General features: G+C 46.8%; 1 protein-coding gene across 5 annotated transcripts; it reads right to left on the reverse strand.

The window, feature by feature from the left end:
• Positions 1-1,601: 1,601 nt before the first annotated feature.
• PLAC9 (placenta associated 9) lies at positions 1,602-16,397 on the reverse strand. Of its 5 annotated transcripts, none has more exons than XM_074339684.1 (5): positions 16,076-16,397; positions 14,583-14,641; positions 4,102-4,199; positions 2,858-2,981; positions 2,398-2,674 (listed from the first exon to the last, which is right to left on the reverse strand). In XM_074339684.1, the coding sequence occupies exons 3-5, from the start codon at positions 4,135-4,137 to the stop codon at positions 2,514-2,516; spliced, it is 321 nt and encodes a 106-aa protein (XP_074195785.1). In that variant the 5' UTR covers positions 4,138-4,199; positions 14,583-14,641; positions 16,076-16,397; the 3' UTR covers positions 2,398-2,513. The 5 variants fall into 5 exon arrangements, with proteins under 5 accessions (XP_074195786.1, XP_074195785.1, XP_074195784.1 ...); XM_074339683.1 differs by lacking the exon at positions 14,583-14,641 and adding an exon at positions 15,072-15,201; XM_074339685.1 differs by lacking the exons at positions 2,398-2,674; positions 14,583-14,641 and adding an exon at positions 1,602-2,382 and having other exon boundaries at positions 16,076-16,257.
• Between the last annotated feature and the right edge of the window lie 101 nt (positions 16,398-16,498).

Consider the following 16,498-nt stretch of genomic DNA (forward strand, 5'->3'; position numbering starts at 1 on the left):
ACTAAGAAGAATCAAACTATTTCTATTCACAGATAACATGATCGTATACATAGAAAAAAATCCTAAAATACCACACAAAAGGTATTAGAGCTAGTAAATGCATTCAGCAAAGTTGCAGGATAGGATACATGAACATACAAAAATCAGTTGAACAATCTGATTTTTGAACTAGCAATGAACAATCTGAAAATGAAATTAAGAAAATTCCATTTGCAATAATAACAAAAAGAATAAATATTTAAGGATAAATTTAACCAAGGTGGTGAAAGACTTGTATACTGAAAAATACAAAAATATAAAACTTCCCGTGCTCATGGATTGGAAGAGTATTGTTTAGATGGCAATACTCTGCAAAATTGATCTACAGATGTGATCCAATCCCTATCAAAATTCCAGCTGCCTTTTTGCAGATATGGACAAGCTGATCCTAAAATTCATATGGAATTACAAGGGACTGCTCCCCAAACTGCCAAAACAGTCTTGGAAAACAACAACAAAGTCAGGGAACCCACACTTCTTAAATCTTAAAATTTACTGCAAATCTATAGTAATTCAAACAGTGTGATACTGCCATAAATATAGGCATATAGACCAATGGGATAGAATTGTGAAATCAACCTAAACATCTCAGCTCAATTGATTTTTGACAAGGGTCCCAGGAACATTCAATGGGGAAAATAATCTCTTCAATAAATAGTGTAGGGACAACTGGCTATCCCCAAGCAAAGGAATGAAGTTGAATCCCTACCTCACATCATATACAAAAATTAAAATAGATGAAAGAACTAAATGTAAGAGCTAAAGCTATAAAAATCTTAAAAGAAAACGAATAAATATTCATGACCTTGGATTTGGCAATGGATTCTTAGATATGAATGACACCAAAAGCACAAGCAACAACAAAATAGATAAATTGGGCTTCGTCAAAATTAAAACTTGTGTTCAAAGAACATCAAGAAAGTAAAAAGACAACCCACAGAATGGGAGAAAATACTTGCAAATTATGTATCTGATAGAAGCCTAGTATCCACAACACATAAAGAACACTTACAACTCAACAACAAAGGGCAACCCAATTTTTTAAATGGGCAAAGGACTTGAATAGTCATTTTTCCAAAAGAAAGAAGACGTAGAAATAGCCAACAAACACATGAAAAGATGCTCAGTATTACTAGTCATTAGGTAAATACAACTAGAAACCACAAATGATATACCACTGCACACCTAGTATGATGGCTATAATCAAAAACACAGATATTGGTGAGAATGTGGAAAACTGGAACCCTTATATATACATTGCTGTTGGGAATATAAAACGGTACAGCTGCTGTGCAAAAACGTTTGGTGGTTCTTCAAAAACTTAAAAAGAGTTGCTATTTGACTCAGCAATTCCATCCCTAGTTATAGACCCAAGAGAAATGAAAACATGTCCACACAAAAACATCTGTGAATGCTTACAGCATTATTCATAATAGCCAAAAAGTGCAAACAACGTGTAATGGAACATTATTCAGCCATAAAAGGGAAACTGATACAGGCTACAACGTGGATGAACCTTGAACACATTATGCTAAATGGAAAAAAGTCTGACACAGGCCACATATTCTATGATTCCATTTATATGAAATGTCCAGAATAGGTTAAGTCCATAAAGACAGAAATATTAGTTTCCAAGGGGTGGTGGGAAGGGAAATGGGAAGTGATGCTTCATAGGTACAGGGTTTCCTTTTGGGATGAACAAAATGTTCTGGAATTAGAGAGTGGTGACGATTGCACAACACTGCAGCCACTGAATTTGTGTAGTTTAAAATGGTTAACAACTTGAATTTTGTGCTATGTGAATTTTACCTCAAAAAATTTTAAAAACTTTAGTGTGCAGACATCCCCTGGGGATCGCATTAAAATGTAGATTCTGATTCAGGAGGTCTGGGTGGGGCCCCAAATTCCACATTTCTGACAAGTTCCCAGGTGAAGCTACTGCTGCTCATCCGTGGCCGTCGTTTGAGTAACAAGGCTACCCAAAGGGCCCTTCCACTGTGTCACCTTGGATTCTGGGTCTCAGGTGCTTCACCTCTGCGAACCAACCCTACCCTGTCCGCCCCTGTAAAGGAGGGCAAGGAAGAACGGACGGACTGGGGGCTCCCAGGTCTGAGCCTGCAGGGAGCTGTGGGCCTCAGGGCATGGGATTAGATGGAGAAGGGGCTGCAGCTATGGGGGTCACTCTGTTAGCAGACACAGAGGGGACCAAAGGAGTAGATTTTATTTTGCACAAAGCTAAGGAAGGACAGCCAGGATGCACGGCTCTGTTTCAGAGGAGAGCTGTTCTGCAGGTTTGTCACTTCCCAATATTGGGCAACTCGGGCTCCGGTGCTCAAAAATGATCTGAAAGAAAGAAGTGTGAGCAAGCAGGGGCTGCTGAAGGCACCCTGCCCTCCCCTCCCAATTCCCCGGGAACTCCTGTGCCAGGGAACAGCTCAAGGAGAAAGCAGGGTGGCAATCCCTCCACTGCCCGGTCAGAGGGATGCCAGTCTTGGCACAGTGGTATTCCTTGGAAGGGAGATGAGAGGAACTGAGGAGCTTGGAGGGATGAAAATGGCCAGTGAAGGAGTCATCTGCTCTGTGTTAGGTTCGTAAGCGGGGCCGGCTCTTCCAGGAACCCTGACCTGATGCTGGGCTGCAGCAAACCCAGGGTAGGGGTGGGAACAGAGAACATTTGGGGTGAGCTGGGGGGGATGCCTTCCCACTTCTGTCCCAAGGAGGAGCTGGAGCCTCTCCCGGCTTGTCCAAGCTACACCCGTGCGGAGGAGCACCCATCCCCAACCCCAAGCTTGTCATCTCTGCCACTAGAGCTGCTCACCATCTCCGAGGAGGTCGGAGGTTGGGCTGAAGGGCCCCGGGGGCAGGTTCCAGGCCAGCTCCTCCAGCTGGCTCAGCAGGCCTTTCACTTCTGCCTCCAGGTGCTCCACTGTCTTCTCCACCGTCTAGAACAAGGAGAGATGGGAACAGGGTGGGGTGGGGGGCAGAAAGAGTCAAGGACAAGAGTGGTGCCAAGTCCTGCTTAATCAGGAGCAGCTGGTGATCCAGTGGGACGAGAACTGGGTGCCAGGGGACCCGAGTCCTCCTCATCCAGTATCTGCCCCTGCCTGCTTCTCAGTTCCCCAGATCACAGAATCCTAGGGGCCGGCTCTCTAAGTCGACTCCTGGTTCTGGCGCTCAGCGGTTTTTCTCAGGCTTAGATTCGGCCAGAAGCGGCTCTAGGATTCGTCTTCTCTTCACCACGGGGAGCTCACATTCCTTTTGTTGCCCCGCCACCTGGTGGCAACTCTGCCAAATGACAGGTTTGGGATTTTGAAATTTTCTTTATTCAGGGTTCTTAACTTTTTTCTTAAATGAACCCCATTAGTTAGCAGTCTGGTGAAAGTTTCAGACCCCTTCTCAGAAAAATGATTTAATTGAAAAAAATAAAACAGGAATTACAAGGACACCAATTGCATTAAAATATTATTCAAGTATTAAAAATTAAAATTTTGATGTAAAAATTCATGTATTTATTAACTCATTAAATAACATGACCTAACATCAGGTCTAACAACTACAACTTTGATATACTTATTAGAATAAATGATATGTTGAGATATACAACCATAATGGGATGAAATTATCTGATTTCTGTTGATGACAAAAATCACAATACTTTTAACACTACTATGGTTAGGTGTCTGTATTTATAATGAATGGGATGCTATGCTAAGGTTTTTTAAAACAATGAACAATTTCCCCTCCACACACAATTTTATGGACCTCAGGTTACAAACTGGCTGTGTAACAAAACACAGTGACTGAATTTCCACCTCCCTGTCTGGTCATTATGCAGAGATCTCTGGTGGGTGTAAGCAAGGCCACAGGCGTCGGGGTCTGTTGGGGGCTGGTCAGCTGACAGCCCAGGTAGGGCAGGGAGATGATTAACACGGTCGCCAGGGAACTAGATTGGCCTGGATTTCCCCAATTTTCTAACGCAAGGTTGGCCAGAGCCCTATAAAGCCACCAGCCTGGCAGGTGGCCGTGAAGTTGCAGGTCCTCCCAGGTCACCCTTATTATTACCTCCTCTATGACGTCTAAACGGCCGTGCACAGCCATGTGTGTGTCACACCCTGTGCTTCGAGTGGAGTCTCCTCGGGAGGGGATGAAGGGTTCAGGAGCTGTGGGAAAACAAGTCTAGTCACTATAGGGCCCTCGGTTTCCCTGTAACACTGGAAGCTCCTATAAAGCATTCAAGTGAAAACGGTCACAAAGAGAAAACAAAGAAGGCTAAGTGGGGGTTAGGGAGCAAGTATGGAGCTGCCCCCTTGGGTCTGGCCATGGTCACCTGCAGACCCAGATGAGCCTACTGAAGGAGGTGCTGCCTGAACTGGGTAAGGTAAGGGAGGGAGGAAAAGTCTCCTCGAGGGAGAATGGCATGTGCAAAGATAGGCATGAGTTAGCATGGCTCAGTGTACAAACCCTCGGCAGTTTGGAGTGGCTGGAAACTACAGGTGGTGGGAGATGACACTGGAGAGGTGCATCATGGAAGCAAAGCCTGAGGCCCTAAAAAACAATCACGATGTTTGTTTTAGGGTTTATGTTAACTGAAGAGTCACATAGTCTTATATGGATGTTTTAAATACAGAGAATGGATTGGAGGCATGTGTCTTTGAAGGGAGGAGGTTACTGGAGTAATCAGTGTAAGAAGTGATGAAAGGGAGCAGCAGCAGTAGGAATAGAGAGGAAGGAACTGAGTGGAGATATTTCAGTGGTAGCATTGACATTGCTGACCAGTTAGTAACAACATTTGAGGAGTGCTTACCACATACCACATAGTATGCTAAACAAATAGGTTCACTCAATCAACCTCTACAACAATTTATTATTATCCCCAATTTACACATAAGGAAATTGATGCACAGAGGGGTGAAATGATATGTCCAATGTCACTCAGCTAGTAAGTGGAAGATTTGAGGTTCAACCCTTGATGCATCATTTTTCTCCCCAATGTTGGTTCCCCCTTGGCTCTTCCTGGCACCGCCAACCCTCACACGGGTAGTCTTAGAGCCCTGGTTCTGTAAGGTGACACTATATCTTCTATTTTGAGATTTAAACCTTTAGTGCAATTCGATTTACCAGTGTACTTTGGCTTGGCATTTTTTCAGTTTTTCTTTGCTTTGCTTCCCTCCTCCTCCTGCCAGACCTTAATAATTCTGTTTACTATACATTTATTTTGCATACCAGTTTCAATGGTTCTCTTTACTTCCAGGCCATGTGCATGCCTGGCCCAGTGACATGAAGTTTTTGCATCTGCACAGGATCCACTTCTGTCCCTGGGAGACACCAGCCTCTGGGAAGTGCTTTTTTCCTGGAGTTACCTGGCCAACTTCTCCTTTCCTTTGTTCTGCCTCTCCTTGCATGCCTATAAAACCTTTTGGCAATATTAAGAGCAGGAAGTCAATCTATGCAACAGAGTCCACTGCCTTCCCTTTATGCTGGCATTTTGGAATAAATATGCTTTTCTTTCCACCAACCTCACCTCTTGAGTCTTGGCTTTTGTGTGGCAAGCAGCCAACCCTTTGCATGGTAACAGTTCTGAGCTGAGGTTTCAGAGTTGGTGCTCTGCAATGCCTGCAGGGTATCAGTTAGCTGGAACCTTGGAGACCGCTGACACTCAGGGTGAAGGATACTGTCCCAGAAACTAAGAAGTAAAGAGCTTTACAGAAGATGAAGTGGACAGCATGATCTAAAGCATCATGGAGGTATAGCAAAGGCTGGAAAAACAGAGCAATGGGAAAGTTACAGCTAAATTCCACCCCAGCACTTTCAGCGAAGTGGTGGCAGTGATAAAAGTGAACTGGCATCTTAAGAGGACTAACCATAGAGCTGGGAGGACCATGGGTGGACCTGGGTCCCTTGTTAACTCTCTAGTCCTGACTTCCTGTTAAACTTTGTGGTAACTTTCGGGGGGGGGGGGGGCGGGGGGGGCGGCGAGAGATGCTAATAAATAGAACAGCCATCTTGGACTTGGGACTCTTCTTCACGTGGGCGGTCAGTGGGAGCACTCGTCGTGAGTGTGCCTCTGTACTCCTGGGGTGACCTCGTTTCTTTTTCTTTTCCCGAATAAACCGTTCTTTTGGTGAATTTTCTGACGAGTTATTTTTTGCCAATCGACAGAAGCAAAGCAAAGTTTAGACTGCAGTGGGATGAGAAAGGAAGGAGAGGTCAGAAGGTGGAAACTTGGATCCTGGAAAACGTTTTCAGGAAGCATGGCTGTGAAGGAAAGGAGATCAGATCGCAAAGTCTAGAGGATGTTTATTGTTGTCGTTTCTGTTGTTTTAAGCATTGAAGAAACACAGCCATGCTTATAGGCTGAAGGACAGGAAGAAGACAGAACTAAAGGAAGGCATTTCCTGAAGAGATGAGAGGCCACAGAATCCAGAAAGGGTGGTGGGGGTTAGGGGCAATACATGGAAGGAAGAGAGAGGGGACACAGCAAAAATGGGTAAAAAAGTTCTACGTAGAGGGCCAAAAAGTTGAGTGATTTCCCACCTGATAGCTTCTATTCATCCTGTAAAATGAAGAGAATCATCTGCTGAAAATTCATGTAGGGTTAAGAAAGAGGAGAGCTAGTTGTTGAATTTTCAGGAATTCTGTGAGTGGGTTATTAAACATAGCCACTGATAAGACAGGGGTTGTAATGGTGGCACTATTAATAAATCTTCTATTTTGAGATTTGGCCCTCTGGTATAATTCAATTTAACAAGTGTAATTTAGCTTGGGACTTTCAGAAAGTTTTTTTCTCTTTTCTTTGCCTTCCTTCCTTCTGAAAAACCTTAATGACTCTGTTTACTATACATTTAATATGCATACCAATTTCAATGGTTCTGTTTACTTTGGCCATGCAGGCCCTATGACTTGGGAAAGGTTTTGCACCTGTATGGGATCCACTCCTGGTTCCAACTTAAATCTACATAACATATACAAAGGTTCTGATAACCAGTTTAACTCCACCTTCCCCTACCTCAGTGGACAAAGCCGAACTCAACTGAAAATTCCACTGCAGGCTGAAGCAAGTTACATTCTGGTTAGCAAATATAAAACTTCGGAGGAAACAAAGACTGTGCAATAGTTCTGAGCAGACTCTGCCCAGCTGACCCTCCTCTTACTTTAATAAATCTTCCTTCTGTATTTCTAACTGCCTCATGAATACTTTCACAACCCGCGAATTAGCAGCCACAACAGCCAATAAAATGGGAGCGATAGTGAGAGAATTCACACCACGAAAATTGGCAATTTTTTTTTCTTTTCCTTTTGTTTACAGCCAGTCCACCAGCACACCACTGAGTAGGGGGCTTGAATAAAGAGAAGGCTCCCAGGCTGGCTTGGTAGCTCAGGTGGTTGGAGCACTGTGCTCCTAATGCCAAGGTCGCAGGTTTGATTCCCACATGGGCCAGTGAGTTGCGCCCTCTACAGCTAAGATTGTGAACAACAGCTCTCCCTGGAGCTGGGCTGCTGTGAGCAGCTGGAGGTTGGTGTGAGTTGCCGCAGGCTACCGTGTGCCACCATGAGCCGCCGGTACCCAGCGTGAGTGGCTGGCAGCCATCGTGAGCAGCCAGTAGCCAGCGAGAGCTGCCATGAGCGACCCATGGTCAACTGCCGACTGACTGCCTCAGTCCGGGGGAGCGCAAGGCTCATAACACCAGCATGGGCCAGGGAGCTGTGTCCTACACAACTAAACTGAGAAACAATGGCTTCAACGGGAGTGGGTGGTGGGAGGCGGAAGAAGGGGGGAAATAAAAAGAGGGCTTCCAAAAGGGATGAGGAGGACGAGGAGACTGTGCAGGAGGACCTAACATCAATGAGGAACGTTGGAAGCACCAGCCCTCCCCCAGCAGCTCAGCACGCTGGGTGGAGCAGCAAAGACAGATGGCTGGATGGAGCTGAAACCTGGGAGTCTGCAGGATGAATGTGGTGGAGAGCAAGAGAGCAAAGGAATGGAAGATTTGGCCAGCACAGGGTTGAGGGGACGAGCTCTGGAGTCTAGCTTGCATAAGAAGGAAGGAGGCTAATAAGAGGGTCAATAAATTGGGGAAAACGGAGGGGCTGAAGGGACTGGAGGTCTTGATGCGATGATGGGAGGAGCCAAAGGCAAAAGTGGTAAGGGATACTGCAACTTCAGCTTTTAGAGGCGGAGTAGCTTCAGATTGGCAATATCAAGATTCTGGCCATGGATGTGGCCATCTGACGCAGAGAGGGTTTAAAAGTTACTGGACTTGATTGCTCAAGGTACAAAACTCTTGTAACTGTAAGACCTTGGTGTTAGTTGTATTGCCCAAGAGGACGTTTCAAGTTGCCCAGAAGGTTGGCAGGGCTTGAGGTCAGGAAGGAGATGATGAGCCATTTTGCTGGTGATGAGTGTGTCACTCTGAGAGGTTGAGTGACTTGCTTAAGGTCACACAATCAGCAAATGACTGGATCCCCAAGCACCCTGGCCTTCTCTTGACCCCACTTCAGCAAGCTGGCTGACCCCTCCCTCTGGAGCTCTGCTGGAGTTCCCCTGCCCTGAGATTCTCTGGTTCCAACTGTCTGGATCCCAGCTCTTCCACTCAGGGGTGAGAACCAACAGCAGAGACAAAACTTCCTTCTACTCTGAGCATCTTTTGAGGAGAACATGTTTGTGTTTTACATTCTCCATTTCATTTTTCCCCTCCACTGAACTTACAAAAAGCCCCTTCAAAGGACAATGGTCTTCATGTTGACTCTGGGAAAAGAGGGGGATGTTATAGTGGTGCCTTGGGTTACTTTTTGTTTTAAGGGAGTCTTTTAGAGAGCCATATTGAAATATTTACAGATGAAATGCTATGATGTCTTGAGATTTATTTTAAAATAAACAAGAGCTGGGTGTGGGAGGAGGCATGGATGGGAGAACAGAGCAAACAAGATTGGCCAAGATTAGTAATTGTTGAAATTGGGTAATGGGACATGGGAGTTCACTGCACTCTTCTCTCTACTTTCGTGTATGTGGCTTAAAAATTTCCATAATAAAAGCCAGGTGCCTGATGGGTTGTTAGCAAAAAGTAGAAGCCATTGTGGGCTGCATGCATTAATGTAAAATGTTCAGAACAAGAAGGGGGGATGGTCTGAGAGACCCCACCTGGAGGGCTGTGCTTCATTCTGGGCCATGTGTCCTGAGAAGGCCTTCGAGGGCTGAACAGGTCTAGAGCTGGCCAGGGTGAAGGGACTCCGAATTCTGATTCATTTGTCTCAGCTGAAAGGACTGGGGTGCTCAGCCTGGAGAGGAAAAACTTCAAGGGGGCCAGGACGAGCTCTTCTGGCCCACAGGGAGGGCTGTCAGAGACAAGATGGCTGTTCCAGTGTGGGTCTGTGTCCACACCCACCCTCTGCAGGCTCTGCCCCGGGGTCTTTGGCCAAATTTTTCTCCTGAGCTTCACCTGGCCTCTCTCAGACCCTAACCTACTCTTCCCCCCTCACCATCTCCCCAGCTTAGGCCAAGAGGAAGCACTGTGACCCTGCCGGCCAAGTGGGGATCTGCCAGCTTTGTAAGTCATGAACAGCATGAGTCTGCTCCCCCCATTGGCCTAAAACATACTGTTCTTTACGTGTCTGTGCTGAGGTCTAACTTGGCTCCAAAGCCCCTCCAGGGAAAAGGCTGGGCTGAGGTTGCTCTCCACATCACACAGCACTAATCTCTCACATCTGGATAGAACTGCGCCCTGAGCTCCACCGCCCCACTGTCCATGAGCTCATCCAAGCCTCCCGACCAGCTCATCTGAGAAAGCTGGGGCAGAGCCAGGGCCAGGGCTCTGCACTGCTGCTCTCCCCCACGTGGGTCCCCATGGCATTGACCTCAATGCATGGTGGCAGAAAACACGGTGGACAGCCTCATTCTCAGCCCAGCTCAGCCACGAATTGGTGTGGGCCTGTGGGACACGTTGTGCTGCCTCCTCTGTAACCGGGTGGGATAGGCCTATTATCTGAGGCACTGCTGCCCAGATACAGCTCATCCATGATGTTGCTCTGTCTTTCAGAGCCTGCCGAGAGGCCTCAAAAATTAACTACAAGGACAGAAATGGGATGAGTCAAGGATAAGTTGCTTCCTGAACCAGAAGCTCCACCAAGGCAAGACCTGGGGTGTGCCTGCCTTTTTCTTTTTCTTTTTCTTCAGCTTGTGCATGTACCACACACACGTCTTGGTGCCTCAGCTTCTTCATCAGCAGAAAGGAGCTCATGATAACACCTGTTTCACGGGGTTTAGAAAGTGCAAACAAGAGAAGGAATGAAGAAGGCCGAAGGATTACCTTGACCAACTTTGAGCAGCTGAGGTTGTAGTTACCCAGTCATCTCTTCCTTCCTTCCTTCACTCCCTCCCTCCCTGCCCAAGCCAGTTGGGAAATGCACTTTCTTGGATGCCGGATTGTTTTCTCTGGCCTGGCTCCCACTCAGGGCCTTTCTGCACCCTGGATGGTGGCCAAGGGTGGAACGTTGTGCGCTGGTGAAAACAGGCTGCCAGTGGAGGCCAGAGGCCCAGGGGGAGGCACTGGGCTCACTTTTCCAGTTAAAGAGACATGGCCACTGGGTCCCCCTTAGAGGCAGGAAGTATGGCTCACTCTCAATTACAAGCAGAGGAGACTCTTTGTATCTAGGACTCCAACACTAAGAAAGCACCCACAACTCACAGGATTTCTGCCATGCTGGTGATGACAAATACTTTCTCTGGTGACCCTGAAAGGTGCTAGTGTGCCTCCTAAATCATCAAAAGCACTTTGCTTTGACCAGCAACTCTTTTCACTTGGGGGTTAATTATATTTGACCACATTCAATATAATAGAATAATAAAATTTTACCACATTCAATATTTGTATTACAATTTGTGATTCATTCAAAACCATCAGTGGTTTTTAAAAATTATTTTAAGCAGAAGAATATTATTTTCAAACAATTATATGAAGAACTTCAATCTGTGGAACTGCTCTGGCTGAAACAGGAGAGGGACCCTCAGGCTCCCAAACAGACAGCTCAGATTCTGAGGAACATTTTTGTTTTGTTTTGTTTTGGGAGAGAGACCTGTCCTGCTCCCTTGGTTTCTGTTCGTTTTCCAGATGGGATTTGAGCCCAGCCAATCACTCTGAGAGCTTAGAAATGTTATTCCAAGACCTTCAGTATCTGGTTAAGTTAGTATTTTGCTTGATACAAGCTAGGCTGCTGTAACAAAGAGCCCCCTTCAATTACACACATGTTTATTTCTTTCTCATGTATCAGTTCAGAGGTAGACTGGCTGGTGGTCAGGGCTGGCAGGCTGCTATGCTCCATGAGGCTGTACAGAAACCAAGATTCCTTCTATCTTGGAATCCTATGTTTTTAATTCACTGGGCTATAATGTACTAGAACATTCCAAAACTCCCGCAATGCTGAGAGGGTCTAAGAAGCCATCCAGGATAAACCTCTCTCTGCGCTCTGAAAAGAACACAAGGCTGGGAGTCAGACGCAGTCCCACCGCCACTCTTACCGACCACATTCTTTGCCTCTCACTACCTTCCGCATTGGCAAGGGATCTGCCCTGCTCTGTCTACTTTGCAGGAATGCTGTGTCGCTCAAACGGGATCCTGCACTTGAAGATGCCTTGGAATTGCCAAGTGATGGGAAATGCCATGTAGGGGCGTTTACCAGGTGAGCTGAAGACAGAGCAAGCAGTGCAAGTCCCTCATGGCTCCCTTTCGCCACATGGAGCCAGTGCTCTTGGCTAGATCACTCCAACCAGCTCTCCCCAAGACAGGGAGGCATCTGCTCTAGAACTAAACCCACGCAGGGGTCCAAGTGATGCTTGCGAGGGGCTTCTCCATCAAGCACACAAAGGACGCAGCACCTGGCTCTCCGCGCTCTTTGAAGCCATTCCCACTTGCTGGACTCTTGTTTTCTTCACCTTTAGAATGAGCATAACCATACTCTATATTCAAAGTTACTCTCGATTTGTGATCACTTATTATGTGCCAAGGTTTATGTTGAGTCTGTACATGTATTATCTCATTTAATTCTGTGAGTTCAGTATGCTTATATCTTTTATTCACAGATTAGAAAAGCAAAGATCAGAAAGGTTGAGTAATATACCCCAGATCATGCAGCTCGCAGGGGGTGGGGACAAGATTTGAATCTGCCTGACACTGTCTATACTATGCCCTGGCAGTGGTGTGACCTTCTGTAAACTAAGGCCCCCACTTGGGGCCTCAGCAGCCTCCTCTGTAAAAGGAGGGGATGGACAGGTGTGGGCCAAAGGGGACCTATACACCTGACACCTTTGCAGCTGTCTTGAGTCCCCACAAAAGCCCAAATGTGTGCCTTGGATCCAACTGTCTTTGAAGCTTCACTCCCCGCAACATTTATTTTTGTGAGAAGATATTCTGTGATCCTCACAAAAGCCCTTCAGCATCTTCCTCTTTCACCCACAGCAAAAAGTAGAATCGCAATGGAAGATAGATATTCACAGGACCTGGAGTGGTCAGCAGTGGACAGTGAGAGCTTCTCCAATGGCACTGAGGCATGAGTGAGAATGATTACACTGGCTGAAAGGACCAGGCTGTTGTACTTCAGATCCTTCTGATAGCAAAATAGGAAAGGAAATCAGCTGAAGCCTTAACTTAAAACAACAACAAAAATTCTCTGCAAATGACACAAAACAGTTTGCTTCACTTAATAAGACCTTTTACAGATCCATATAAAAAAATCTCAATACCATGGGCCAGCCAAATGGCTCAGTTGGTTATAGCACGAGTTCTGAACAACAGGGTTGCTGGTTTGATTACCACATGGGCCAGTGAGCTGCGCCCTCCACAACTAGATTGAAGACAATGAGCTGCTGCTGAGCTTCTGGAGGGGCGGATGGATGTCTCAGCTGGTTAGAGCGCAAGCTCTCAACAACAAGGTTGCCAGTTCAATTCCCACAAGGGATGGTAGGCTGCGCCCCCTGCAACTAAAGGTTGAAAACGACAACTGGACTTGGAGCTGAGCTGCGCCCTCCACAACTAGATTGAAGGACAACTTGACTTGGAGCTGATGGGCCCTGGAGAAACACACTGTTCCCCAATATTTGCCAATTTAAAAAAAATTCCCAATACCACAATTGAAAAGGCTAAAGAATTCACAAGAATTAGTAGAAATGAACACTATGCATTTGAAGAAAAAGTCCAACTTCAGTAGTAATCAAAGAAATGTAAATTAAAGCCAAAAGGACCATCTTAAGGTACTCTTGCAAAAAAAAAAAATAATAATCTGGAATTAGATCAAGCTTCTAGATCTAACTACCAGTTTATAGACAATACAGGGGAGGGAAGAACATTTAAATGGCACCTGGGGGATGCAATCAGATAAAAATCTAAATGTGGAAAACTATAGGACAAACAACCCAGTTTCTTCAACAAATACATTTTAAGAAAAAAAGGATGGAGGTAGAGAACTATGTTAAGAGAAACTTAACAGATATATCAAGCAAAAGCAACATATGCACTTTCTTGGGATCAAACAAAACAAATGTAAAAACATAATGCAATCAGGGACATTTGAACCGTGATTAGATATTTATGATATGAATATGTCCACTTTTAGGGTGTGACAATGGTATTGTAGTTATGTTTGTTAAAAGATTACCTAGCTTTTAGAGATAGTTAAGGAATATTTAGAGATGAAAATATATGAGGTGTGGAATTTCCTTCAAAATCATCGGAAGGAGGGAATTATAGGTGAAACAAGATTGCCCATGAATTGATACTTGTTGAAGCAGGGTAATAGGTGCATGGGGTTCATTATATTATTTTGCCGGCAAACCTCACCTTATTGCACTTCACAGATACTGCGTTTTTTACAAATTGAAGGCAAGACCCTCCACCAGCAAAAGATAACATATGACTCACTGAAGGCTCAGCTCGCTGAAGACTCAGAGGATGGTTAACATTTTTTAGCAATAAAGTATTTTTAAATTATTGTATGTACATTTTTAAAGACAATGCTATTACACACTTAATAGACCACGGAATAGTGTAAACCTAACTTTCATGTGTATTGGGAAACCAAAAAAAATCATGTGACTCACTATATTGCAATATTTGTTTCATTGTGGTGGTCTGTAACTGAACCCACAATATCGCCAAGGTATGCCTTTATATCCAAAAGATTTCATAATCAAAAGTTAAGAAACACAATGGTATATTGTCTGAAGTCTGAAAGATTATACACAAGAATGTGTGAACTCAATATGAAATTACATTAACACATTTATACTTTCCTCTTTTTTTCTGTAGCAATGAGCACTCATAATCAGAAAGAAAATAAAGTTTAAAAATGGTTTTAAATGAAAGAGTATGTACCAGTCATGGCTAAAGGGGCCACAAAAAGTCAGCCACTTGTGGGCAGTGGCCAGCTCCTCCCCTCTGGGGAACACAGACTGCTTTGTCTCCTCTGCTCCAGAAGGTGGGGGCTGCAGGGGAGGGTGAGGGTAAAGGAAAGAAAAAGAAAAAGAAGGACGTGCACTGTGCAGAGCCATTCCTCACCCAGACTGTGAGGTCCTCTTAACAGGTGAAGAAACTGAGGCTCAGAGAGATCAATGGAGCTGAAGGGATGAGAGAAGTAGCCAGTGTGTTGACACATGTTCCATGCTGGGTGCTTCCTCTTTTGTCCAATTCCCGCAGACAGCTCTGTGGGATGGGGATCGTTCTCCCCAACTTACAGAGGAGGAAACAGACTCGGAGGGGTGAAGCACCTTACCCAAGGTTACTCAGCCAGAGGCTGCTCAGGGTCAGGACTGGCCTCCATTCTTTCCCTATGCTCACTCCCACAGTTCATTGTACCCTGAGGTGGTCTTGGGGGGTGCAGGTGGGGCTTCCATCCTAAAGCGGAGCACTTTGCCTGGGTGACTCAACACCCGCTGGCTCCAGGGTGATGGGGGAGCAGCCTGGCCTGGGGACAAGGGCCTGACTGAAGGGGCAGGAGGTCTGGATGCTCTCTCTGGGCACCACTGTGGACCCGAGCCTTCTGCTCACCTGAACAACTAGGATGAGCACGAGCTGCCTCTGGCGAAGACCTGTGTGAGACGCTGGGTAACTGGGAACGTGGCTTGTAAACTTTCAGTATTGTACAATATGCAGAGTCTCAGGGTGGAGGATTGAGCATCTGTGTGGACAGTAAGTACACTTGCCTCACCTGAGCACTAGCACTGCTGGCAGGAGAGCAGAGGGGATAGTACAAGACAAAGAACCCAGCCAGCACAGCACCCCGAGGGCCTCTCCCTCTTGAATCCCTTCCCTCTCTGCCCAAAGCAGCTCAGGCCCTTGGTGAACCCTGGAAGCCTGGAGACTGGCCTCCCCACCCCAACTGCAGAGCTCCTCAGGCCACCTGAGAAGTGAAGCTGTGGCCTTTATCCTGGGGCCACCTGCCTGGCCCTTGACTGGCCGTGCTGGGCCAGGCCTGGGGCATCTGCATGTTGGAGCTCAGCTTCCAAGGCAAGGGCTTACCAGGCCTGGGCGCCTTCACTGGCTCCCGCCCTCGGGAAGGAGCTCAGGCTGGGCGGGGTGGGGGCTGCCCCACCCTGAGGGTGATCCTAGTCTCCTCCTCTCTCACCTTCAATAATCGGGTTTCAACACTCTCTTCCTTTTGGTCTCTCAAATCTTTCTCTCTCTCTCTCTCTCTCTCTCTCTCTTCTTGCCATGTTAGTCGCTCTATTGCTTTCCCTCTTGTTCCGTTTGCCTCTCACACTTTTTTCTTTCTACCTCCTATCACAGTTCATGGTTCACACCCATCTGTTTATCTCCAAAGTCTCTCCGCCTTAGCCTCTACCTTCCTTTTAGTCTTCCCTCTCGCCTCTCTCCAATCTTCTCTGTCTTTCTGCCTTTATTTCTCTGCCTTTTTCTTTCTCTCCCTGTTTTCTCTCACCATTTTCCCTCTCTGTCCATCTGGCTCTGTTTCCAGCTTACTCCCTCCTCCTTCTCTAGCTCTCTCCCACCTCACCACGCTCTCCCCTGAGCCCGCCCGCCCGGGCCCCACTCACCGGCGTCGGCGCCCGCGGCGCGGAGCAGGGAGAGCCCGGCCAGCGCGCAGAGCAGGGGCCGCATGGTGCCGTCTGCCCGCCGCCACCCTCCCCGGGATCGCGCCGGTCCGCCCGGGAGGAAATGCTCGCAGTCCCAGCCAAAATTCCTGGGCGGCTCCGGGCTTTCTGGCTCAAACGAACCCGCCCCCTCCAGAGGCCCCTCCACACCCCGCGCGGAGCCCAGAGACCCTGCGGGCGGAGGGCGGACATGCCAGCCTTGGGCGCCTGCCCGGGAAGGGGCCTCCCTGGAGTCCCCGTTATGAGCCCATTTTACAGACCGGCCAACTGAAGCTTAGAGAGCAGTGCCTTCCTCCGGTTACCCACAGCTATGGCACTGCACCCCTGACTGCACGGAGTGTGAAAGCTTTTCTCTGACCGCATACA

This window comes from Rhinolophus sinicus, linkage group LG07 (assembly GCF_036562045.2).
Source record: "Rhinolophus sinicus isolate RSC01 linkage group LG07, ASM3656204v1, whole genome shotgun sequence".
NCBI lineage: Eukaryota > Metazoa > Chordata > Mammalia > Chiroptera > Rhinolophidae > Rhinolophus > Rhinolophus sinicus.

Excerpts from the sequence above, each read along its gene's own strand:
- PLAC9 (XM_019749511.2), bottom strand. The coding sequence starts at position 16,139 with ATGCGGCCCCTGCTCTGCGCGCTGGCCGGGCTCTCCCTGCTCCGCGCC. Across the intron at positions 2,982-4,101 it reads GTTTAGACGTCATAGAGGAG|ACGGTGGAGAAGACAGTGGA; the intron begins GTAATAATAAGG and ends TCCTTGTTCTAG. Across the intron at positions 2,675-2,857 it reads CTCCGACCTCCTCGGAGATG|CCCAGCATCAGGTCAGGGTT; the intron begins GTGAGCAGCTCT and ends GGTTTGCTGCAG.